General features: G+C 38.0%; 1 protein-coding gene across 5 annotated transcripts; it reads left to right on the top strand.

The window, feature by feature from the left end:
• The first annotated feature begins 655 nt into the window (after nt 1-655).
• ABCD4 (ATP binding cassette subfamily D member 4) lies at nt 656-27449 on the top strand. 5 transcript variants are annotated; one of them, XM_026711673.2, is made up of 19 exons: nt 661-1189; nt 2288-2406; nt 2538-2665; nt 5075-5214; nt 7577-7693; nt 10357-10482; nt 10854-10904; nt 12333-12427; nt 13352-13473; nt 15001-15092; nt 15943-16026; nt 17407-17609; nt 18992-19083; nt 19290-19326; nt 22965-23014; nt 23431-23483; nt 23604-23680; nt 25795-25910; nt 25992-27449. In XM_026711673.2, the coding sequence occupies exons 1-19, from the start codon at nt 1155-1157 to the stop codon at nt 26058-26060; spliced, it is 1806 nt and encodes a 601-aa protein (XP_026567458.2). In that variant the 5' UTR covers nt 661-1154; the 3' UTR covers nt 26061-27449. The 5 variants fall into 5 exon arrangements, with proteins under 5 accessions (XP_087778070.1, XP_026567458.2, XP_087778071.1 ...); XM_087921944.1 differs by lacking the exon at nt 10357-10482 and having other exon boundaries at nt 656-1189; XM_087921946.1 differs by lacking the exons at nt 661-1189; nt 2288-2406; nt 2538-2665; nt 5075-5214 and adding an exon at nt 6207-6252.
• The last annotated feature ends 103 nt before the right edge of the window (nt 27450-27552 follow it).

The raw sequence follows: 27552 nt of genomic DNA, 5'->3' as shown, positions 1-27552 counted from the left end.
ATAGAACGGGGCTTTAATCTTATTCAACAGGGTTATTAAATATTAAGCTCTTATGTAAGAAAACGTGAGACTGTTAAATGTCTACAAAATAAATGAAAAAGTTTGGATCTTGGACTTTGCATTTTACACTATCCTTACACAACTAGTCCGGTAGAAGGAGCTCTGTTTTCCTCTTCTCTGAAAACAGACCTATGTAAGACTTGCAAGAGCCTCATTTCCGGTTCCCTTTAGGATGGGAAATATCTTCCATTTGAGGGGCAAGAGAGGTAGAAATGCATAAAACTTGGTGAAAGAACACATTATTTTTTGAAAATCTGGGCTCCAACGCTTTAGTAGTTTGGTCTTTATCCCCCCCCCACACACACACACACACAACACACACAAAGACGCTGCTGCAGAAATGTGCTTCTTCGTTTATTTCGGTTAATGGAGTTAAGGACGTTTTGTCATAATCTATTCGTGCGGAAAAGGAGAATAAAATCACGAAGTTAAAAGCAACTTTGTTCGTTAATTTACATTTATTTTGGAAGCTCGCTTCTAGTTTTTCCTAAGGCAAATTTTCACAGGAAGCAATTGCTAATCTGTTGCAGTAAAGGAGAAAAAAAAAAGACTAAAGCATTTGTGTTTATACATAGGTTTTTGGAGACTACACTTCAGGGCACGCCTTTCGTCATTCAAGCAATGCTAACTCAAGCATTTCCACCACTCTTCAACCCTCGAAGGACTTGAACTGTAATGCGGGACCGGAAGTATATATTAAATCCATGAAGACGGTCGTAAAACATTACTTTAGCGATACAGACCGAAAATGAGAGTTGGGCGAATGCTGTCCTCTAGTTCTTTGGTTATTCCCACTAAAATAACTCGGATATGGGTATTTGGCCATCTCGGCCGTCTTTTTCTGTAGCTCTTAGTAACGGTGTGCTCACAACTCGTTTTTTCAGTGATGACACCACTATAATCGCTATTTCTGACTTGCTAATGAACAGTCCAAAGAAATAATGAATCCTCATCAAAATCCCTGGATGGGGTGGGACTAGAATCGAAGCCTTGAAAGACTTACAAGTCTTCCTCTATAGCGCGATCCCGAGTGGACACTGGGAAGCCCTTTTTCTTTTTCTTTCTTTCTTTTTGCAAGGAAGGGCAGTTCGTTCATGGCTCCAGGGAAAACAGCTAGGAAAACTGTCCGGTAAGTGCTTTAAATTGTCCACAATCGAGTACGGAAAAGGGAGCCACTGTGTTGGAGTTCTTTATGAACCGAGACGCCTGTTGTTAGGATTCCAGGGCCGAGAAGGGTGGGGTGGGGTAAGAGGCAATGGTGGATTTCAATAGTAGACACTACAGTTCAAAAAGAGCAAAGAAAATAATAAGTTTAAGGTTAGCCTTAAGAAACACTGTACTCTTTTTCTGAGTTTCATATAACTCTGCATACCTCAAAAGGGGATGTTGTGATAGGTATGTATAACTTTTTACATGCTGCCTATTCATACAATTCAGTGTTTTTCAAACTTTATGTTGCCTTTTTTGATAAAGTGAGTGCATGAGGGAAATCCTGATGATATGGTTTACTTGGACTAAATCAAGGCATTTGAAAAAGTAGTTCACAGCCTACTTCTTGGCAAGATAGAACAATGTGGGATAGACAGTGACCACCACCACTTGAAATAACTTAGACTTATATATCGCTTCACAGTGCTTTACAGCCCTCTCTAAGTGGTTTACAGAGTAAGCATATTGCCCCCAACAATCTGGGTCCTCATTTTACCGACCTTGGAAGGATGGAAGGCTGAGTCAATCTTGAGCCTGGTGGGATTCGATCTGCCATATTGCTGACAGTGTGCTATATCGGGGTCACCAATGGCACTGGGCCGCGCCATACCAGAAACCAGGCCGTGCAAACAAGTGAAGCCCCATCCATGAGATGCAAGCAACATGTGAAACCATGCCCCTTCTGGTCCACAGAAAACACTTTCTCCCACAGAACTGGTCCCTGGTCCCCAAAAAGGTTGAGGGGATGCAGTTCTACATAATGTACATCTGAAACAAAAGTGCAGCTATTCTACATATTCTGTGCCCAGGGTTGACGTAAAATTTAGACATTAGTCCCAGGGGGCTTACATTTGCCCAGATATCTGGGACCCTTCTATTATTGTTCTAGTGAGACTTTTTTTAAAAAAATTTCAATCGGTTTAAACATGCACTGAGTGGAATGGAGGGTTTAGCAGTGACATTTCCATGTTAGCAGTTCAGCTTTATAACTTTTCTTGTCTTTTTATCTTTCTTCTAGGCCCCAGCTGGATCGCCAATTCCTCCATCGATTCCTAAAGATCCAAACAATATTATTTCCTACCTTCACTTCTAAGAATGTGCTGATGTTTCTAACCTTGCTTGTAGTTGCTTTGTTGAGTAAGCAAACAATTTTCTAAGACAAATAATTTTGTATGTTTCTTTTTGCCATGATGCAGGATTAGTCTCTCTTTTTACTGATACACCTTTGGAGCTTATGCTTTTAAAAATATTTCTCCTGTCTGTCCTAGCTCAACTGATCATTTACCAGGTGGGACTGATTCCCAGTCAATATTTCTCAGTTCTGGGAAAGAAAGATCTTTATGAGTTCAATAAGATGACAGCAGTTGCTCTGATTCTCATTATACTCAACTCTTTGGTGAGATAATTTTTTTTCTTATGAGGGGAGGGAAAGGTTGGGAACACAATTGGAATACACAAATAAAGTGTTATTTTAGAAGTTAAAGAATGGTTTCAAGACATGGGCATTCTGGCAATCTTTGAAATGTCTATATATTGCAGGAATGAGAAAATGGAGCATTACTCTTTTATATAATCTAAATTCAGTGACATGATAAAAATGCAGCTTGGTATAATTATTTTTCATTGAGATATTACCTGGATCTGCTTTTGCTTCTTTGAAGTTTACTATTTTTTTTTATTATCGTTGATATTGGGGTGGAGGGTCTGTTAATTTCATTTATCTATCTATCTATATATAAAAGCAAAATACCAGTCACACATCATCACAACATCTCCAGAACTGTAAAGCCTACAAACTTGAAATTTGGCACGTATGTTCCTGTTGGCTTCTAGATGCTCACTAAGAAAGGATTTTTCAAAATGACCATTAGAGCATTAATATTTCCTATATTATTATTAACATGCTCTGATGCTAAGGAGTTCTACTCCCCCTCCCCACCTGAAAATAAATCTGTTCCAAATGCAAAATACAAGCAGAGGAGAGGAGTTTCAGTTTTAGTTTCTACAGCACCAAGCAGCTTTAGTACAGAACAGTTGAGCTAACCCATGCCCAGGCTCCTTGCTGTCTCCTTGCTCACACAGCAAATACTGTTTCAGTTTCTATGTTTCAGTTTCCAAACAACCGTCAACTCTCTGACACAGTGACAGGACACTAGCCAGATTAATACCGATGGATGCTGGTAGGCAGAGGCACACAATTTTCCCCCTTATTTTCCTCCCCAAAAACTAAACTTACATAGTTTCATAGCAAAGCATGGATATAGAGCTAGTAAAATAATAAAATTTAATAAAATAAAAAACCCAAACTAGAACATACATATACATAGGCTGCAGAAAGCCAGATGACCACTAGAGAGCAGCAGAGAAATATAGGCTTTATGTATCCTTAGTCAGGTCCTTTGCATCTTCCTTCTCATGTAGGCTTACTCTACAAGTGTTCATCCTAAATCTCAAACAGCATAATGCAGTCAATTATTTCAATATGTTGATAGATGAAAGATCAGTACAAATCATTTCTCCATATTAATATCTACTTAATCTAGACCACTAACTATAATGAAAAATGATCTGTATGAGCAACATACATAATTGCAAATCAGTTGCCTTGAGCATAACTCAGAACACCTCCCATGATTGTCAGTCTTTGGTGTTGTGATCTGTCATATATGGCACATATATTTTATACTGTTGCATCGCTTGAATGATGTGTTAAAGGTACATATCTATGATCAAAGATAACATGAATTGTAAGTATGATGTTAGTGGCATGCAAACTGGTATAAATATTTGTTTTGAAAAAAATATCTCAGCTCTGCACTCTAATATGTTATACTGCAGGGGCCAATCTACCAAAAAGGGAAGAGAATGAGACTAGTGTGCCTGAATAGGTGTAGACATAGATATGTACAGACCCAAATTGGGATGTGTTGCTTTCAGGTTTATGTTACTCCTTATATAAATTAGACAGAAATATACAAAAAAAGTTGCTTGGCTGCATTTGTTCTATAATATGAATCGGATTAAATCTGACATGTTGCAAGTTGACCAAAAGAATCAGTTGCATATGGATTCAGGAATTAAAGAATATTCCTAATGCTGTTAGTCCTTTGTCCAAGATAAAAAGAATGTTCAAATCCATTTTAGCCTAACTCAAGGTTCGAAGACTTTTCCCACAACTTTTGGAAAGAATTGTAGAGTCCCAAAGTGTACGTTTGTATTTTGTTTTTAAATTACTCAGAAAAATTACTAAGGCTGGAGTTGCTTAAAGCTGTAACTGGCTTCTAAAACAAGGGAAGTAAAATATACATCGCATGGCTTCTAATATTTTTCCTACACTTTACTAGCCAGGGCCTTACATGTGTGTCTATGCATGCAGCAGAAATCATGAGATGGTCGTATATGCTGTCTATTATATGGTTTCTGGGGCTTAGGAGGAGCTGTGTCCACCTGCTTCTCTTCACAGATATCCAGTGGGAGATTTTTCTGGATAGTTTTTCTCCACAACTTGGCTTTATATGTCCATTTTTTAAAACCTGATTTTTCTTTTACAGGTTTCTTTCTGTATCCCAAATTTGGTCCTGTCTGTTCAGTTTTTAAAGTATGCTAACAAACAGGCAAATCGGGTCCCAACTCTTTTACATAATTTCTTCCCAACCGTCCATTGGATCAGAATAAAAAGAATATTTCAGTCTGCTTCAGAAAATGTGGCTATTTGCTCACCCGACTTCCAAACAGTTCCTTTTAAATGTTGTATCTCCTCATGTTTGATCTTCAGTGCTCTCTCTCTTTGTATCTCTCTTGTCAGCTGAAGAGTTTAGACCAGTTTATCTGCAATCTGATGTATGTCAGCTGGAGAAAGAGTCTCACTGAATACCTCCATGGCTACTATTTTCAGGGCCAAGAGTATTATACTCTGAATGTTCTACATGAGGAAATTGATAATCCGTAAGTGGCATTTCAGTGCCATTCTAGCTATTGTTATTGATGTTTGTGCCTCTAGACTTTATTCCCGGTCTGGCTTCTATGCTCATATTTTTTGTCATCTCAGTATCCATGGACACTTATTCATAGTCACAGGGAGTTCATTTAATTTTTATTCTATCACCCGCTAGGGGTTAATGTATTACTGTACTACAGTATATTTCAATCTAAAATGCACCAGTCAAATTGATGTACTTCCTTGATAGAATGTTTGAGCTACTCTATAATAAGTATAATAACATTGAGGTAGCTGCATTCAGAATTAAAGCATTCTGTGTCAAACTAGGTTTCTGGTTTTAAAAATATGTAACATTAAATAAAATAAAAAGTCTTATGCACCTCAAATATTAACACAGATTAGCATAGTCTCCAACCTGACGCCCAGAAGTACCAGTACCAGCACACCTATTACCAGCAGGGTCTCTGCAGATCTCCCTTTTTCATTTTTCTTTTAATTTTTAAAAATGGGAAGCTTGTACGTTCTTTATATTCTATGTAAAACTTACCGGCATAATCTTTTATTTCCAAGACTGCCTCTCCAAGTAGCCCCATCATACTCCTTGATAAATACAGGTATTTTTCAACTTATGACCAAAATTCCAATTAACTGTTGTTAGTTGTTATTTGTTGTAGTCATTAAGCGAGATTACAGAATGGGTTTGTTCTCTGGCATTCATTTATTTACCTTATTTATTAATGTTCCCTCACTTTGTTCTGTGTAGTGTACAACAAAGAAAAATCTGAGAAAAAAAATAATATAACAAAAACATTTTACATTCTTACAGGTCACAAAATATAAAAACATATATACAGATAAATACCCATTACCAATCAATTCAAAACCTGATGGAATAGGAAGTTCTTAATGATCTTCTAGAATAGAAGAAGGGAAAGAACTGTCTGAACCTACAGGGAAGCCATAGTACGTCCAGTCCCCTGAGCCCTACCAGGGAAAGTGATTTTCAGCAGGCCCCCTCAGGATGAAAAGAACAGCCAAGTGAAGTGAGTTTGGAAAGCAGGGCCACGGGAATGCTGTGGGAACATAAGTGGTCATTACTAGTTTTAATTGGACCCATAAATTAAGAGAATTGATAATATTGATATATAACTTAAAAGAGAAACTGTTGTTGTATATTACTATTTTAATCTAAGGCATGTCTAGTCAGAAGTATGTTTCATCGCAGATAAATGGGCATAAATCTAGCTGAACACATAGTTTGAGAAACAAGACTTTCTCCATAATATTAGAATTGGATAGCAAAGAACAACCAATCATATAGTTAGGTAATGTTGTGAATGACATCTAAAAAACATCATTAATAGGTCACAAAGGGGATTCTACAAATATACCAGGGCTTTATTTGACATAGCTAAACCAGGTTTATCAGTCAATAAATTTTCTCTTAGTTAAGAGAATATTACTTTTTCAGTAGAAGAGAATATAGCTCAGGACTCAGCAAAAAAAATATTGTTTAAAACATTGTGGGTTTTTTTGAAAAAGAATTGAAAATATTTATAATAGTAAAAAATGGGAGGCTGTTGAAAAATCTTAAGAGAATAGCATAATCTTTTTAATTATACTAGTGTACCATTCATATAAATGTTCCTTTAGTTAATTGTTGTTTTTTAAAAACAACTATGATATTTATAACAGCAAGTATGTAAGAAGAGTTTGTTGTGAAAATCCATCACTGGTTTATCATTCCAAATCTAATATTGCTGTGGATGCATTTCTAAAACAGTACAAATGAAACTATGAAACTACGCAGATCTTTGTTTCACTTCCTAAAAAGTAATGCTAACTGCAATAAATTGGTTAGATTTTAGAACTTATTTGTTCTACATTCTTAAAAGGTTTTATCTATTTTTGTGTATTCAACAATTGCAAACGACGATGGCTGAATTCTTACAGAACAAACCAAATCAGAAAAAAACTTGTGTTTTTTGCAATATTTGATCCTACCACATAAACATCTATGATGGGACAGTTGATGCCATTCCAGATAGTCCTCAGCCTATGACTATAATTGAACCCAAAATTTCCATTGCTAAATCAAAGTAGTAATAGCCACAATTGTTGTATATGTGAAAAGTGATCATAAGTCACTTTTTTTCAACGCCATTGTAACTGCAAATGGTCACTAATCAAATAGCTGTAAATTGAGGACTACCTCTCGTGGTTTGCTTGGTGCAAATGTTTATTCACTATTCACTGGACTAGTGAATGACTCATTTTGTTCATAACACATTAACTTTTCTCCCTTTCTGTTCTTGTCAGGGTGGTATGTGTCAAGGTAACATCTCTCTTTATTGCACAATTGTTTAGAGACCAGAGAATCAGTCAAGATGTGGAGAGATTCTGCAAACAGTTGAGCTCTATGGCCAGTAAACTGATCATCTCACCCTTCACCCTTGCTTATTACACCTATCAATGTTTTTACAGGTAGGAAAGTGATTCCTATCATGAAGAGCCTGCTTGCAGTGAGTCCTGTCACGTAGGGATTTTTCCGTGCACTACCTACTGGATAACCCCCCCACCTCCCCAATAATTGTATGATAGTGATGGCAGTCCAGGATTGGCTTGTTGCGAGCAGCAAAGCAAACAAACAAGTTCACCCACAATCTTGTGCCTGTCCTGCAACCTCAGGAAACTACCTTTTCTTCCCTTTTCCCTCCTTGATTGAAACAGGCATTCAAATGTGTTTCTCCTCTGGTTCATTACAGATATATGGGCCCTGCACACCAGCTTACAGTTCACAGTCATTCAACAGTGATAGATTGCACCTGAAAACCATTGCAATCTTCATTTGGTCAGGACAAAACAAAGAAAAGCAAGGCGAAGATTACAATGTGTTGGGATTGGCTTGTAAATCAAACTGGACATGTTCAAATAGGCTATAATATTGTCCACTCACCTAGTAATAGTAGCATGGAGGGGATGAAAATGCTCTAAAACTAAATAATCCCTCCCAGTTTGCATGTCCTTGAAATGAGGAGATTTAAACTCTGATAAAGGGGCTGTGCTGGTTGGAAATTGTTGGTTACACATCTGGACAGAACACTGGGATCTCAGGAAAAAATAACAATAGCACTTAGACTTATATACCACTTCACAGTACTTTACAGCCCCCTAAGCAGTTTACAGAGTCAGTATATTGCCTCCAACAATCTGGGTCCTCATTTTACTGACCTCAGAAGAATGAGTCAACCTTGTGCTGGTCAGGATCAAACTCCTGGCAGTTAGCAGAAATAGCCTGCAATACTGCATTCTAACCACTGCACCAACATGGCTCTTACCTTTAACTCTTTATTTACCAGACCAACCTTTTCCAGTAGAGTTTTGTGGCCTTGTATCTATCAGGGTTACAAGGAAAGGGAAATCAAGGAAGATGATTACAAGATACAGTTGGAGACTATCTAGTGGAATAGGTTGATCTGGTAGATAAGGAGTTTTACAAGTACAAATTATATGGGAAGGATAGATTTAAGAACTGTGTAAACAGTTTGGCTTTTATACATGGGAAACAAAGATTGTGTGGGAGGAAAGGGGAAGGACTGGAAAGAGCAAGTATGGTATGCGTCTTGTCAATGTAAAAGGCTTACATGGTTTCCAAGACTGATGTGTTTATGATGTTCTTGGTTCTCTGTGCTTTTTTCCAACAATTTTTCAGTGAATCAAATGGCAGGATTAGAAAAGAATGAGAAAGAGTGGAATGAAAGCTCTCACTTGGTGCTTCTAGTTTAGGGACAAAGTGAGCATCAAAATTAATTGGTAATTATGCAAATGCCTTGCAAAGAGCATTTGTCAACATCCACTTATCCCAGATAGCCACCCATCTTGGATAGCTGAAACCATATTGCAATAGGGCTCAAGTGTTGCAGAGTTTCTGAATACAGTTGAAAGGGATGAATTTGGCTAAGCTTCTCACAGGTTCAGGTGACATTACAATTCTTCACACCTTAGATTTATTGGATGCTATGAAAAGTCACTAAAGTGCTATTTTATTTAATCTTATTGTATTTTTAATGCCATGGAGAAAAGTAGCTTTAATGAATTTTCAGCACCAGGTACAAAAATATTCTGATCACCATTTGCTTCTTTTGAGCAAATGGGGTGAGAAAAGAATAGAAAGTTTGCAAAATAATACAGTTGTATATTTGGAGAGTCTCAGTTTGGTAGAACTCCATAGAGTTAACAGTTCAACTTCACTTAATGGCATTTAATTTATTTAATATTTCCAGCTCAAGATCCACCTTCTACTACCTTTGAAAGGAGAATTACCATTAGCAAATCTCAGTTAAGTTATAAGGCAGGGAGTGTTGCAGGTAACTAACTCTGCTTCAAGTTGTCTGGCCACAGATTCCATGTCATAATATATTGAATTCATCAAGAATTTTCCTAGTTTAAAATGGGTGGTGGGATGGGGGCAGCATATGCTCTGTTATATATTGATGTTAGGGAGACTATTGTTGCTGAACACTTAGTTTCTCTTCAATGACCATGGTGGCTATGAATTGTAATTCATTTGGACAGTCACTACAGTATTTGTAATGCTCTTTGATTAAAGGTAATCCTCACTTAACAAAGATAATTGGGACCCGAATTTCCTTTGCTGTCATAAATTTATTATGCAGTCATAAATTTTGATGTCACGTGATTGCACTGCTTAGCAACAAGCAGTTCTGGTAGTCCCTCTTTATCTTTAAGCAAACTGAAATCATTAAATGAGGACTTCATGTGATTGCAACTTCCAATTTCCTGCATTCTTTCCCATGAACTTTGTTGAGGAAACTGGTGGGGAATGTTGCAAATTGCAATTAACTGCGATGATTGGAAAACTAAACTGGTGACCAAGTACTAGGATCCTGAACATGAGACCACAGAATGCTGTGATAGCCAGAACTTTGAGGACAGGAGGTAATTACCACTTGTTCAGGACTTTTACAAGTTTGAATAGTCATTGAACAAATAATCATTAACTGAGGACCACTTGTATATGGTTAGTGTAACAGCTATGACACTAATAAGTGCTGCACATTTACAATGTTTCAAAGCAACCCTCCTACCAATAGATTTGCTAACCTCTCTGAATTTCTCTCTCTTAGCACTGGCTGGCTGGGTCCTCTAAGCATCTTTGGCTATTTTATCATTGGGACAATTGTTAACAAGTTCCTAATGAGTCCCATTATTTCAAAACTGGTGCAGCAGGAAAAGCTTGAAGGTGATTTCAGGTGAATGTATTGAGCAGATCTTATTAATTGGTTCACATCTAAAATGACATGTGGTGCTGTTTGCAAATATATTAATACATCAACTTAGTTGTGATATCTTGAAAAATTCTTGAAATAAAACTATTTGGAGGTGAGGTGCCAATTCAAGTGGCTAAGAAGTAGAAGAGAGGGGTCAGAGATTTTATTATTATTTTTTCATGCCTCTTGCTAAGATGCTGCACAATCCTTGTACCTATTCATGTCCTGAAAGGATCTGTATCATTATGTTGTATGTACATGATAATTATGAAGGGGGCTTTTCTAAAATTCTGGTTGTTTCATCTCTAGAAATTGTCACTCACTGTAGAAAATATTTTCCTTCTTTCCAACAGATTTAAGCATATGCAGCTGCGGGTGAATGCTGAATCCGTTGCTTTCTATAGGTAAGATACTTTCCTTTCTTTTTAGTATCTCCTTTCAGTCTTCAGAAGCAAGAAAATTGTAAATTCAATTTTTATGGATAATACATATTTCATATACAGTAAATGGAATTTCATGAATTGTTATTTTAGCCCAAACCCTCTTCATGCTGTTGAATTATTTTCTCCCCTTTTTTCAAATTTAAGCTCCCTTTTCTTAAGTTATACATAGATAACCATTACTGTATTCTTTTTTGGGTGAGCAGGATTGTACTGAATGCAGGAAGAGGATAAAAAATAGGAAATTAAGATTTACTATTTCCTTTCCCCGATAAGGAACTTTCCTTTCCTTTCCTGATAAGGAAAGGGAAAATACACCTAAAATTAGTTGATACCTACTACATATCTTTTTATATCTTTCCATCCTTGCTTCTACCATAAATGAATTCTACTTCATAAATGTGTCATCTTTCTTTTTGAGGCTCAGATCAATTTCATCCAACCATGAGTGACCAGGTTATATGTCAATAACTTTCAAACAATTTTTAACAAATCTGTTGAACTTTCTTTTCATTCATTTGGTAGTTATCAGTTCCCTGTCTTCACTTATTAGGATTTCTAATCATGGGCAGTTTTGTAAATATATTCAGTCCAAGTATTATCCTTTCAAAATTCAGTGACAAAAGATTTGCGGTGAGCTAATCATGCTGAGGCTTTGTGAACGAGGCTCTCTTATGTAGTATGTGTATAGAAAATGTGCGGTGCTCTCAGTCATTGGTTTTGAATTTTTTCCTTAAAGCGCAGAAACAAATTTTATATGTCTCCTCTTGCATCACAGGAAATTAAGTCAGAAGTAAGGAAGATCAGGACCCAATAGAGAATCAAGGTTTTTTCCTGTCTGTATTCAGTACTGTTCTTTTCAATTACTCAACTCGTATGGCAGATAGAAATTTTGAAAGCAAAAAGTCGTTCTGCATAAGAAGTATGTGTAAATTACATTAGAGAGACATTTTGGTGGAAGAACAAGGAAAAGGGCGCAGATCAAAATAGGAGGAACAGACATGGGCCATCTGGCTTTCTGCTTTTTGCCACATGAGGTCACTAGTGGCATTGGTTCAATGTGGTTTGAGTATAAATGCTCCCTGGGTCGATGGAAAGCTGAAACTGAAGTAGTTTAGTGATACCATGAATTACAGCAGCAAACAGGGCTCCTTTTTCTGTTTTTTTAACTATGGTGTTGCTTGCATGCTGGGGGAATTCTAAGTCCATATATATTAAAATTGCTAAACCGCAGATTTAATAGGTTTTATGAACTCAGTTCATTAAAATATATGGAGAATTGCCTATATTTTTGCTAATGCTACATTGGTTTCCTGGCCCATAAGACTATATGTTTGCAGAAAGGACCATTATACCTGGTCAGTCATGTCCTTTTGTTTTGTTGTTTTGCAGAGCTGGGGAAGTTGAACACATGCGAACCAACTACAAGCTTCAAAATCTTTTAAAGACGCAGAGGGAACTGATGGGAAAGGAACTATGGCTATACAGTAAGGAGAAGCATTTTATCATCTTAACTTGTACATTGATTAAAGTAGTTTCATTTTAAATTGTTCATGTGGGGAATATTTTGAGAACAAAATACAGTGTTTCAAACAGTAAAGTAGTCATCAGCTAACTCTGAAACAGAAGATGAATTCCATGGCTGTCTATATGCAAGTGGAGATATTTGGATTCTGTACTTGAAAGGTGACAGTCTTTAGGATGAGTGTTAAAGCAAGATACAGCTGTAACGTTTTGAACAAAGTAATCAACACTTGGATTTTAATGGAATTTTCTGTTTCTATTAAAAGGACATTCCCAGTGTTTTGCTATTCAGAATAATGGACACATGTATCTGTATTGTTGATATGTATTTTCCTAAATATCAGAATCTAGTTTGGATAAGGTATATTTTTTTCCAGGCTAAAACAAGCACAATGTCAAACACATACACACATATATATGATCATGGCTATAAGTGGGTCAAACTGTATTCATAGGCTTCCTTATCCAAGTCTAATTAATTAGCCTTTGATTATACACCCCCGAGTAATTTCTTTTCTTGAATAACTGCAAATCGGCTGCATGATTTATGCAACATACAACATGCTATTTAAAAAGCACGGTAAGGACTGGAGACATACATTGTAAGAATGACATTGAATCAAAAATATTTGCTCTAGCCCACACTGCTAAAGCAATCTTGTTGATATAGAAACGTTCCCTACTTTGCAAATATAAATATCATGTTTAATCTAATTTCAGCTAAAGTGCAGGTGATGAGTGTCTAAATGTAGTGCTCTCCAATAAACGTTGTGCCCATATGAAAAAAATATTGTATCTTTCTGCACTTGAGCCAGTATGGCAAGAACTAAATACTGTTCAAAAGCTCCCTTCTATTGACTATATCATGCTGATATGTTTTTGTTCAGTTGGGATCAACACCTTTGATTATTTGGGCAGCATCTTGAGCTACGTGATGATTGCCATTCCTATATTTAATGGAGTATATGATGATCTGAATCCCACAGAATTGAGCTCCTTAGTTAGCAAGGTGAGTTTTTGCAGATTATTTGGGGTGAAAGATCCTGTTTTTATGTTAATTAAAGGCTTGCTCTCAGTTTATATTCTATTTCTTGCCCTGGGTGGTCTTTGAAGTTCTTTGGTTGGGCTATTTATTTGTTGGCTTGTTTGGTACTTTTTTGATTGGGATACTGTTTACTTGATTGTTGATCTGATGTTAATCTTGGAGTTAATCTCTGCTCATCTGGGTGCCGATTGTTGGTGGGGAGATATTCACCCTAATAAAAAAAAGGTCCAATTAGAGAACACTCACAGGATCATCAACAACATCTTCAAGAAATCCAGTTTACCAGAGAAAAAGAAAACAACTCACTATCTTATTTTGGATCTAACGCAAAGACCCAGCTTCTTTGAGAAGCTCATAATGTTAAAGAAAGTGAAAGAAAGTGAAAGAAAGAAGCTGACAACTGGCAGGTGGATGAAATAGATTGCAACAACATTGGGTGCACTGTTGGAAGACCTGAAGGGGACAGATCATCCTGAAGAAAGTCTGTGTGGTTGCTAAGAGTTGACATCAATTTGACGACACTTAAGCAGTATATAAATACAAGTCCTACAACTGAAATTGTTGATGCTATTAATCTATTCAATATCTCCTCTGGGATTTCACTACGTCATGCTCGTATGTTTTGACTCTGTCTCCTGCATGAGGGCTAGGAACTTCATCTACTTTTAGAAGGATGTGAAAAGTTGAGATACCCAGGTTGCTGAACTTTGCAACTTATATCAGGTTCTGCAAGAACATCCCAGAGCATTAACATATAATTATTTTTCCCTAATGCTGCTGTTTTTCTCTTTTTCTTTGAAAGTCAAAATATTTTCAAAATACTCTGTTTCTAACTTCACAAGAAGAAATGAGAAATGCTAATCAACCCTAGCTTCTATGAGGCTATTCTATTTATTTCAGTCTATATATCATGAATTTTAAAATGTTTTACAGAAATGAAAATAAGTATTAGATGGGAGAATCCAGTTCTCCTGTGTTAGAGAAATTATTGCTTATTAACCAAAGAGAAGCCTCAGTCTTTCCTGCCATAGGATACTTGTTTCTACACAACTGCTGACTGTTAGGATCTAACTGGCTTGTCATAAAAACATTCAAGTTGGCATATTTATTGCTTCACCTGTCATGGGGTGAGTGCTTCTTTCTGAAAAGGAGGGATCACTGAAATCACTCTTTCAAGGCAAGTTGCCAGAACTAAATTCCTGTTTGATACAAATCAATCTAAAAATTATTGGGTTTATATTCTTTACTATGTAATGAAACATTTTTGGAAGAGGAAGGAGAGTTTTAAGATTTTCAAGGCAACCCATATATGGAAAAATGTGTTTCTATTTTTCTATTTTTGTGTGTGACAAATTATGTGAGCAGCAGAAGAGTCAGAAATTATCGAGGAACAATTTCTTAGCATCAGGATAATTAGTTAGAGTTTCCTTTCTCTTGTGGACGGTTTCCCATCTTGGCCTTACTCTATTTTCATGTGATTTTGCTTTGCAGAATGCCTTTGTCTCAATTTACTTGATTCACTGTTTCAGCGTCCTAATTGATCTCTCTACCACAGTGTCCGACGTAGCTGGCTACACTCACAGGTATTTTATTCTCTGGGTTTGGGAAGCACTCAGATAGCATGGAAGCTTCTGAATCTCTAAAACTCTGAAAGGCAAAAGAGCCCATCACTATTTGCTCCAGAAGTCTATGGTTTTTGTCAATTCAAGGACTACACCAGGGTTTGAGAGCCACATTTCAAACATGAACAGAACCAGATCTCCTTTTGCAATGAGAGTTTAATAGAATGAAGAGAAGAAATGGGTGGCTTAAATATCTGATTTTGCTACATAGGCTATAAAAAAGATGGAGGTAGGAAGGGCTTTCGCTCTTCTCACTTTGAGGCCACAAAAGCGGGTCTGTCATAGAATCTCTTCTAAGATGCCTTTTTAAAGGGGAAAAAAATAACAAGGCAGCCTCTTTTTTTTTCTCTTGAGACCTAAAATGCTGACCATTTAATTTAGCAGCCCCCATCATTGTGGGCACCAGGGACAGTTCTGTGAAGAGATTTTTCCACGGACTGGAGGGGCATGGTTTTGTATAATGCCCGCATCCCGCAGATGGGTCTTCACTTGTTTGGATGGCCTGGTGCTGGTCCATGGACTGGGAGAAGGGGACCTCTGCTCTAATAGAAGTGGTAGCCTCAGCAGAGTATTTTCAACTTCTACAGTGGTTCATTTCAACTGGCACTTCTCTTAGCCTACAGGGCATTCAATTTGAAGAGCATTTCAGTTGAACCCTAGAACTCTACAAAGATTAACCACTCCAATATTTCTAAACATATATGATCTCTTCCTCTTTTCAGCAAATATTTTTGCAAATATTTGCTTTGGGAAAATCGTATAATGTAAGCATTTTTCTTTCATCTCCTTCCCTAATCTCTGACTTTTGTAGAATTGGAGAGTTGCAGGAAATATTGCTGAACCTTTCAAAGAAGCAAAATCATAGTGACTCACAAGTCAAATGGGACTTTGACAGGTATGTACGGCAGCTATAGGATATGGGATGGCAATTTGGTGCTTTAATCCATGGTGCTCCTTGGTTATTTGGGTTATCATACAAATTATAGATAAATATCTTGGTCATACCTGTGGAAGAATATTCCAGTTTATCCTTCTGTGACGGTTTGCCAGGGAAATAATTCTGGAAAATTCTAAAGGTAATATAGAAAGTGAGGGATGTAAGAAGCTACAGTATACCAGATCTGATTGTAAGAACCTAGTATTAGGCTGAGGCTTCTTTCACCTGTTACATGATTCTTTTTATGAATTTGAGAAGCCGGAGATATCTGTTTCATGCCAGGTGCCTAAAAATGCTAGGTGGCTGCCAATCATGTTTCTGGGTCAAAAAATAAAATTTTGGGGTATGTGTGGATAATTAGTGGTGATGGAGAGGGGGAAGCCTTTTTATCTATCCCCCTTTCTTTTAACTATAGAAATTCTTGTAAGAATAGAAAGAGGGGATATGGCACTCCATTTGTGGAATTCCCCCCCCCCCCCAATACACACACCTAAGAAACTTGATTGTTATCCATACTGGTATCATTTCAGCACCAGGTAAAATCCATTCTATTTTTCAGACTAGCAATTCACTTTATTTTAATTCATATTGTTTCTTTTTTGAATGACCTAATTTACTAGATATGGTGTTTTTGTTTGATCTTTTATTCCAGGAGTCCCCAAACTTGGCAACTTTAAGACTTGTGGACTTCAACTCCCAGAATTCTCCAGCCAGCTATCCACAAGTCTTAAAGTTGCCAAGTTTGGAGACCCCTGTTTGATTCGGTATCTGTCTTCATTCAGATGGTAATTTTTTTTAATGTTTTATCGTAAACCAGCTAAAGAAACTGAGCTATTGAGCAATTTAAACATATAAAATAATAAATAAATCAGGGCACACACATATACACCAATGCCAAGTGGAATCTGAGAGCTGCAGCACTTGGTTCTGAGAAGGATTTGGACAAGAAGTACAGGGAGTGAAAAAGAGATAGGACAGCACACTTTGACCTTTATAAAGAGGCTGCCAGGCCCTGGTCTTCTAAATTCCCAAAGACTTCTCAGGCTTCTCAATGGGTTGGGGGAACATGAGAAGTTTTATGAATTCCGACACCAAGAAGTTTTAAAAGCTCTGCACATTTTAGCAGCAACAGCAGATGCCCAGAATTGCTGACTGTTGAGAAGTGTCTCTGTAACAAAATATTTGGAGTGGGGCTGTCCTTGTTTGTTTTGGGCTACACAAGTTATTATCATTAAAGTGCTAAAATATATATAGACTGCGCTCTCTTTCTATGAACCATGCACATACTATCAGTCCTTATGTCTTTCCTCTCTTTTTATGGGGGCTTGATATCTTCAGCATTTCTAAAGAGAAGAGGATTTCAAAAGACACCGCTTTTGTTCTGGAGCATGTTTCCCTTGCTGCTCCTTCCAAGGACCTGCTTATCAAGGACCTAAACATGAAAGTCACACAAGGAAACAATCTCCTGATTACTGGGAATACAGGCACAGGAAAGACATCTTTGTTGCGTATTCTCGGAGGCCTATGGAAGTGCAAACAGGGTGAGTGCCCAGAAATGGTGCCCTTTGAGAAAGCTTTCAGCAAGTTGGTCCTTCATAACGTAGCTAATGGAATAAAAGTTGAATTTAGATTATTCAGAAATGTAAATATACATTTGATGCCATCCAGAGGTGTTAGGCTACAAATGTTCAGAGGGTAGCCATTGATAGTAGTTTTAATCCCACCCTTCCTCAACTTAAGAGTGCCATGTTGGAAAAGGTTGTTTATAGAAATTGCAGACTTCATTGAATTAGGAAGACCTTTCAGAACTTGTCCAGATCCTGAATTCAATGGAGTCCTTGCTGCTCTTTGATGTTGGTTGTTTGCTTACAGACATTTCTTTACCCAACTAGGTAATATTATCAGAGCTGGGGAGTGTGTGGTTTGCTCCCTGTTTATATACAATAACTTGTCATTGGGGTGTCATTGTCTCCTTGATAGTTCCTTGATTAGGGTATTGTTTTCTGCTTGTTGCTTATCTGAGTGTAGGCTGCTGGAGAAGATGTATTCTAGTCTTGTTGTCTCCTCCTTACGTTTTTTTATTGTTTTTATTGATATATAAATGTACTTTATATCTATGTGTCTGTCGTGATTGCTGATTTGTCTGAATACCACAGCTTCCAGGAATTCCCTAGTATGTTTGGATTTAGCTTGGTGTACGATCGTCACAGTTTCCCAGTTGAAACTATTATTAAATCCGTACATGAGTGGCAAGATTAGGAAGTTTTCATTGTGTTTTCTGATGTTGAAGTTCATGATTGCACTCAGTCTTCTGCCTGTCTGTCCTGGCTGTTACAGTCTTCATACTATATGTTGTAGATGACTTGTGTTTTTCCTTTTTGGTCTACTTGGTCTTTTGTCTTACTTAATGTGTTTTAGATTATTAACATTGTGAGTTTGTGTATTGAAAGAATACCATGATTTATTTCATTTATAAAATTTGCTTATTCTTCATTATGAACACAATAATCTCAAAAGGGAAGAAATTAAAGAGGCTTGAAGCCACAGGTCTCTCACTTCTTAAAAACAAAAACAAACAGAGCAATGAAAAGCACAAGAGTACACGTTTTGTTAAATTCCTGGGTAAACCCATAGGTTTCCAGTTGACATTGAAAGTTTACAATGGTTTGTGTGAGCTGAAGCAGAAATATTGTACATCCAGAGATCCTATATTAAAAAATTCTCTTCTTAAATTGCCACATGGCAAGTGTGACAAAATAAAGATCCATTTCATGCAGCTATTAAAAAACCAGGCAAATACATAAGATGATCCGTCGTACAACCAGGGTAAATAGGGTAGATCTTTTGATCATGAATTTTTACAGTTGGAACTGTTGGATCATTGCTTTGTTTTTGGTTTACTTTTTCTGCTGGATTTGTGCAGGGGAAGTCCACATGCTGACTTCCTTTGGCCCCCATGGAGTAGTGATCATACCTCAGCGTCCTTTCTTCACAGATGGAACACTGCGGGAACAGGTGAGTCATGTTAGTATCAGGTTGTCAGAGTGGTTAGATTTCCAGCATGCTCCAGAATTACTTTATACTCAATACATAATTCTAGGAACCCTACTTGGTTTACTTATCAAAAGTTCCTTAAGGGAGGGGAATTGCTGCTTAACCCTGGCTCCTTTATGTTTGCGAAGTATCTCATTTGGAATTTGTGTCTGTTTTATTTGATTTAGATTATATACCCTCTAAAGGAAATCTATCCAGATTCTGGTGAGTGGGAATTGCATTGGAGACTACCGTGGTGTATATCTTTTCTTAATTATATACGCCTTCAATTCATGACCTAGCGGTAGACTAATTCTTTGTAGCTTTACTACTTCTTTTGTAAAACATAATTGACTAGGATGTTCATTGAAAGGCATTTAATATATTTAGGACTATGAAGTGTTCCTCCATATGCATGTTTGGCCTTATGCTGTATAGCCAAAGAAAACTGTCAATGGATTATATGTGAATTGTAGTCAGATCTTGATCAAACAATTCACCATAAATTTATTCCATGGATAGGCAGCTTCAAAATATTCTGAATGATTATGTGTTGAAAATCCTTCTTGCTGATATATACAGCTTAGAGTTGATGACAGTCTAATTCCAAATCATCTGCAGAGCTACTATTTATTACGTATGTCTTCTGAATGTACCATTTTAACTTAATTTTTAAAAATTTAATATTTTTTAAATATATAGAATTCTTCTTCTGGGAAAGGTGGCTGAAACACACCACTCTACTTTTACAAGCCCCAAATCAATCCATGAAAGTATGATGGGGATAGTCTAAACTTAGAGGAGACAATTGAGTTTGGGCAGAAAGAGCAAAGTTGATAAATGCAACTTTAATAAAGAGGTAAAATGAAAGGCCTTCTTAAGAGATATAAATTCAATTTGCATGTGTGGCTCATTGTTGTGCATAAATCCAGGAAAGAAGTTTTTATCCAAAGAAGTTTAGATAAAAAGGATGGTGATGAAAGAGCCCTCTTATCAAAATAACGTATTGTGAATCTTAATGAATGGCCTCTAAGGCAACTTGACTCCCCCTAAATCAGTTCCTCACCTTTTCCTGCTCCTCCCTCATTTTATTGAGTATCTCTAATATGTTTCTGGTAATGTCTGTACCCACATGGTTTTATCTGGCAACTAAATGTGGAACATGACCCCACTGAAAACCTTCCCACCCTGAGGAAATATGAGGTGATGTGAAAGTTTTGCTGATAGCTAACCATCTGTCATAGTTCACTGTTGTATGCAGGACATCGTTGTCAATTATAAATCCAAAGGGTGGATTAGTATGTTTATAAAATCCATGAGAATAATCAAACAGTTCTGATTTTGTTATGATAGATAACAACTTCTAGGTTCTCACCAAATTAAGTGGGATTTATTAGTGAAAGGGTTGTTTAGAATCAATCTCTAAAGTTCTTGGTGAAAGGTCATCTAAATAAAAATGATGCTTGATTAATAAACAACTGCACTTTCAGATAGTTTGGAAAGTCCTGTTAATGTAAATCTAATAAAATCTGGAGGCTACTTTATGGGACTGAAAGTTATTTTGCTTGGCTTCTGTCTCAGCAACGTCTAGCTCTCATTTCTATTTTGAGTTGTTCCTTAACTACTGGGATCTCTCTGATTTGGGGAAATGCACTTTTTCTGGGCTGGGGCCAAACAGAATGACAGGACCTACATTTTAAAAAGTCATAGCTGGAGCCAGAACCAAAAAAAACATTTACATGTAAATTTGACTGAAAATAAATATAGTAAATTTGACTATTTTTATATTGTGCATTTAATCACTTTCTTCATTAATGATTTTTGGAAGCTCTCCAGAGGCTGCTTCCAACCATTTGAGAGCTTCAGACTTCTATACCTTGGCTTTAATTCATAATGGAGTAATCAGATTTTTCTCAATCTTGCATTCACCAGATGTGTTGGGTTGCAAATTCTATGATGTGTTTCTCACAAAATAAGGCCGGGCCTTTTTTTTTTTTTTTGAGCCCTGAGAAAATGGCTAGGACATCTTTTCGGGGGTGAAGTAATTTCTCCCCCGCCTGCGCACCAGCGCCATCTCCAACAACAGCGTCTGAGTCACTCTCCCGTTCCCCTAACAACAGGAAAAACAAGATTTTGAGGTACCTGGGAGAGCCGCGCATTGCGTTTTGGTTTAATCCCGGCGGCTGGGTGGGCGTGAGAAGAGCCGAGCAAGAGTCTCTGCTGCTGCTGCCCTTGATACTCCAGCCTCAGGCTCTGCAAGTTTGCAAAAATCCCGGTGCGCAGCCTGTTCCTGCATTCCAAGAGCCCAGGCTGAGCTGCAGCTATCCCTCTCTTGCCAGCGCCGTCTCCAACAACAGCGGCAGCAGCGGTGGAAACTGTGGAAGTTACGGAGGTGGCTCCCCCACCCAAGAAGCGGCTGAAATGCTTCCATGGTTCCCACCGCTGCTGCCACTGTTATTGGAGATGGAGCTGGCGAGAGAGGGGCAGCTGCAGCTCAGCTTGGGCTCTTGGAATGCAGGAACAGGCTGCGCACCAGGACTTTTGCAAACTTGCAGAGCCCGAGGCTGGAGCACCAAGGGTAGCAGCAGCAGAGACGCTCGCTCAGCTCTTCTCACGCCCACCCAGCGGCTCAGGATTAAACCAAAATGCAGCGCGCGGCACTCCCAGGTACCTCAAAATGTTTTTTTTTTCCCTGTTATGGGGATGGGAGAAAAGTGGGAGTGACTCAGATGCTATTGTTGGAGACAGCGCTGGCGAGAGAGGCGCCAGCACCGGTGGGAACTGTGGAAGCTACCAAGGCCTGAGAAGCGGCTGAAACGTTGCCGGACATCCATGCCGACACCGCCCACCTGCTGACCTGGGTAAGGGAGGGGTGAGAGAGCCCTCCGTGCTCCACCATGGTGTTAGGAGCGGCTGATGGTGAGGCGTAGCTGCCCGCGGGGCACTCCTAATGGCAAGTTCCCCCCCCCCCCCAATTTCGCATGTTTTAAACTAGGCCTAAATTTGGAGGGGGGGGGGCTTAATATTTTATGCCTGGAAAAAATGCTGGGTCTTCCTATTGTGGGGGGCGTATTGTTGGAGAAACGCGGTACTTAATTACAGGAAAGCCAGTACTGGAAATTGATATGCCAGAAGGGAAGAGAAATAAAAAAGGAATTTATAGTCCAATAATATAATGCCAGTTCATAGTATCCTGCTCCAAAGACTTTTGTGTTCTCAAGGATTGAGAGGTGCCCCCCCCCCCCCATCCCAGTTGGTTGTGGGATATTCCACTTGTGGTAGATATGAGTCTTATGGGGATCCTTATCCATAAGGATAAGGAGAACAGAGAGGAAGAAAAAAGGACAACAATCTTTGGTTCCTGTCTTTTCATGAGACTTCAAAAGGGGATGAATAAAAATAAGACGGCAGATGAACTATACAACAACAACCCAGGCTGAGGTTCACACCAGAGGACTGTGCTCATTTTACTTTTGCTTCCAGTTGCAAAAGACTTGAAAATGTGGCCAGAGGCAGCAGAGGCAGGGCCAGAAATAAACGGTATCTTTCTTGAGAACAGAACCTTCCTATTGAAAAATATCTGCCTACTTAGCTACAGACAGACTGGGATTCCTAGCAGTTGCAATCCAGCCACATCTGAAAGATCTCCAATTACAGATTAAATGTTCATTATTAAAAAGTGGGTGTATTTTTCCCTTTCTACCCTAATTTCAATAAGACAATAAGGCATTAGCTTTATGGAATGTCACACAAATTCATGTCTTACATAGGATCTCACAGCACTGCAAAGTTTGCAGTGTGCTGATCTGAAAAAAGCACCTTTTGATTAGCATGCTTCTTCCACTGAATTTCTTGTACCACAGGGTCTATAGATGATGACAGGATACTCAGGTTCCTGGAGCTGGCTGGACTGGTGAGTTATCTAGAACATAAAAGATATAAATTGGTTCATACCCCAGTTTTTGGAAGATAGTGGATGAAAAGGTTTACTAAGTTTAAGCCAATAATTAAACCTTAAAGAGAAGAACTATGAACTTCAGCATGTTGGCTGGATTTGGAGAACGCTGAGCATCAGCAGTTAAATTTATTACTGGTATCAAAGCTGAACCTTGGTTCACAATGATGTATTGAACAAACCTTACCAGGATAATAAATTCCAGTGACAACCGTCATGACATAGAGTGAAGGCAGAGACCAAATAGGAGTTGGCCATGGGCTTATACCAACAAACCAAGGTGATTCTGTAATGATAGGTCTGCAAATGCATTTGTATGATAAGGGTGGATCAAGTTGTGGTTTTTAATATGTTGTTTTCTGTGCCTAATACAGTCAGACTTGTTAATGAGAACAGGAGGTTTGGACCAGCCTGTGGACTGGAACTGGTAAGGTCATTTCTGTTTATTTAGTGAGATGATGTTAATGGAGTGAGTAGATCCAAAGCTGAGGAAGACCAGAGTAATAGTGTTTATTGTGGATTGTTCTGTTTCTTATTTTTGATGCAGGTATGACATTCTTTCACCAGGTGAGATGCAAAGGCTGTCATTTGCTCGCCTGTTCTACTTACAACCCCAGTATGCAGGTAAGAAAAGGAATACAGAATGGAGGATAATAGGATTAATTTTCTTATTTAAGGATATGGGAAGGCATTGGGTGAAAGTGGTTTGTGGCACTTAACTGAAGAAATTATGATTACATTGGTTTTTGTGGATCATAATCCACTATTTAGTTCCTCTCCTTATAACAGCAGTTTTCTCGCAGACATGTGCCTGGTGAAGTGATCACAAAAGCTTAGACAATAGTAGATACTTCAATCTTTGAGATATCACAAGGCTCTTCATTGCTTTTAACTACAAAAAGCTTATATGACCATCTGTTGGAAAGCTCAGTAGTTATTCTCCTTAATATTTCCTATAGACCTTTTTGGTTTCAATATCCTTGGAAAGGCAGAGCTGAGGAAATAGGACTTTGATAAAAAGTAAAATGAGGAAAGCCAAAGGATAGAGGATGCTTTAAAAGTTCTAGGAAAGAAGGATTGGAACAGGAATAATTCTAGTACATTGAAGAGCAGAGCGTGAAGGGAAAAGTAGATTAGAGAACAAAACTGGGCACAGAACAAAGTTGCTTCATGACCAAAACTGCAGTAGTAAAGACATTTGAAGTAATTATTTCAGCCTTAGCAAGTGACACGGATGACTATGATAATGAGACTTTTATCCCAACATACTTATAGAATGGCACATTAAGAAAGGCTGAACTAGCTTAGAGGCTGCAAAAATCCAAAATGGCCACAGATAGCAAAGTTCATAGTGCTATTTAATAGGCATTACAGATTTTTACAACCCAGTTCTGGAAGTATTAAACTAGCTACACTGTTGGATACAAGCCTAGACATTCTATTTTGGCTGGTTTACATTTCAGTATGCATTATCTTTAATCTGGAATGCTGCTGGAAAAACACTTGGAGATGTTTCAACATTGGCCCGTGATGACAACTGTGTAGTTTAAAATGCCACTTCATTATTGTTGAGGGTGATAGAATGAGGTTGGCATCATGCGCCTCTCCCAGTGTTGTACTTCAAATAGCATTAACTCTAATTATAAGCCATGCTGTCTAGGATTGATGAGAATTGGAACTGAATATTATTTACTTACCTAATTTCAAGGCTTCCCAATCCATGACAATATAAAGCAGATAAAAAGAAAAACAATACATATAAAAAGAACAAACAAAACCCAAACAAAACAGCCATAATAAATGTAACTAAAGTGGGATTTACAATCATCCTGTTCTGAGATCTCCAGTTTTTAGCAGCTTCCTGAACATCATAAGGATGGGAGCTACACAAGTCTCTTGGGGGAGCTCATTCCAGAAGGCAGGGACTGCAACAGAGTAGCTGTGCTTCCTAAGGCCTGTAAGATGACACTGTTGCATACCTGGAGCACATCTACCTTGCTTACTAGATGGGAAATGGTTGCATGGAATACTTATTAGCCAGTGCCTGTCAACTCCAATCATCTGGGATTCTGTGCAATGAACAATCCAAATAGAACATACAGTTAAAACCTTACTATAAAACAAGTAAAAATTAAATATGTAAGAGGCAGTAGAACAAGCTAGGGACTGAATGGTGACTCCAGTGTTGAGTTTTAACTTCTTAAACATAAGATGGGAGAGGGTAGTCTCACTTCCAGGGACAATGCTTTCCAAAGATAGAGGCCCTCATTATTGTCTATCTCATGCCTCATGGTCCTTGCAGAATAAGATGTGTTACAACAGGCTCTCTCTAGGAGTTTGTAATACCTTGGCTGAGCATTGTCTGATATAACCCAGTGCAGCATTAGGTGGGTTTTAAAAGAAATGAGAAAGAAATGAGTGGAATTCTCTGTTGGGCCCAAAAGGCAACCCATTGGCAATGCAATGATTGGGGATAGGTTGTGTTATGCTATTCTGGTGGGGTTGTCCCATCAGCAGCTTTGAATCATATTTTGAATCAGTTGTAGTTGTAGTTCTCTAGTTGTCTCCAAAGACAACCCCACATAAAGCACATTACAATTACCCAAATGGTGATCCGGGCATGCTAAAATTACAGGACTAGATTACATTTGCTATGTTTTACTCAGCAATAAAAGGAAGAGAACAACACTGTAAATTGTAATAGTGCCATACTGAAGAGCTCCCATTTAAACTTGCAGTGTTAGATGAAGCTACAAGTGCATTGACAGAAGATGTAGAGAATGAAATGTATAGAATCTGCATCCAACTGGGAATGACTCTGGTCAGTGTGGGCCATCGCAAAAGTCTGGAAAAGGTAAGAGTGATGAGTACAGGGGGATAAAGGAAAATTATTTTTAGTCATAATTCTCATATTGTGTTTACTATTTAATTTCAGTTCCATAGCTGGATTTTGAAACTTTATGGAGAAGGAAAATGGGAGCTAACAAGAATTGAGAAACCCTGAACTATTCCCAAACCAATCACAGAAAATATTGGAGTTAAAGTCTCAAGTTAAAGTGCCTTGGAATCAGCATGCTTTAATGGAGAAACTATGGTTTGAAAGTTCAAAATTACAAGTGCCAATAATGGTTTCCAATTTTAAAAAAAACCATGGGGAGGAAAATTTGTAACCATTTCTTATCTTATAAATTTGTTTCCAATCCATTGTTTTGATTGCTGTACCCCTTATACAACCTTTCATCCAGAAGGGAAAGAAAGAGTAATTTTGTTTTATCTGTGGAATTCATTGTGTGATTGGAATTAAAGTTCTGCCTAACTGGAATTATGTGGCCTATCTACATAAGGACGGTGAATGTAGCACAGTCTCTTTGACTATAATTTACATCAACTAAAGCTTCCTGAGTAGAAGGAAGAAAGAGGCTGTGTAATTTCTATGATCTGCCCTCTATATTTGGAGTTGCTAGCAAATGGATCAAATATTTTGGCCCTAGACCTGTCCAGTCAGACTGTTTAAAGATTTTATTTGATGCAACATAACAATGAGTTTTGTAAAATGTCAGCGCCACTTGATAAAAAAATCAAATAAGCAACCCTGGACAAGTTGTGAAGTACAAGATAGAGTTTTGCAGAGGGTAGGGATGGGGGAGAGTTTTTTCAGTGGTTCTACTCCTTCCGCAATGGTCATTCCAGTCTGTGATGGTAGAGAGGTCAGTGGCCTCTGACGTGTGAGATGCCACAAGGGCGTCTCTTTCCTGTTCATCGTCTATATGAAGCTTCTAGGAAAAGTCACCTGACATTTGGGGGTTCAGTGTTAACAGTATGCTAATGATAGTCAGTGATATCACACTACTAGCCAGGCTTTGAGGAGGTGCTATCAATGTCCTTTCCCAAGACCTGGATGGCAGAGAAAAGACTGAAAATGAAGCTTAGTAAGTTGGAGTTGGTGTGAACTCAGAGTTCTCTGTTGCCACAACAGTTGTTTCTGATGAGCAAGCACCCAGATATCTGCAGGACCACATACTCCAATCAGTCATGAACTGATCAATCAGAGCAAACACAAACTATCACTCATCCTATATTTTCAAGAGGTTCAGGGACCTGAAGCAAGAAGACACTGGTTTTTCAGTGGCAGCACCATGCTACCGGACAGCTTGCTGGTAGAGATCACTAGCTACTAAAGATGAAATTATTTTGGAGAGACTTCCCCTAATTTTACTCTGCCACATTTAGCTTGTTTTATTGTTTGTATATTTGATGGGGTTTTTTTTACTATTTTTTATACTGTAGATGTTTTACTTGGTTTTTATAGGCTATCTATGTAAGCCAGCAAGCATCTTTGGCTTGTGGCAAGATAGAAATGTGAAAAATAAAATACCTCTGTCCATCTGACAAATTGTGGCAGTGTTTTTCAACTACTTGTTTAGCTTACAAGGAGGAGGGGCAGAATTATAACCTTCAGAACTGTTAAAAATGCAAAATAATCAAGGTTGCTATAT

This window comes from Pseudonaja textilis, chromosome 1 (genome assembly GCF_049901715.1).
Source record: "Pseudonaja textilis isolate UNSWEBS1 chromosome 1, rPseTex1.2, whole genome shotgun sequence".
In the NCBI taxonomy this organism is placed as follows: domain Eukaryota; kingdom Metazoa; phylum Chordata; class Lepidosauria; order Squamata; family Elapidae; genus Pseudonaja; species Pseudonaja textilis.
This window is presented reverse-complemented; position numbering and strand designations above follow the sequence as displayed.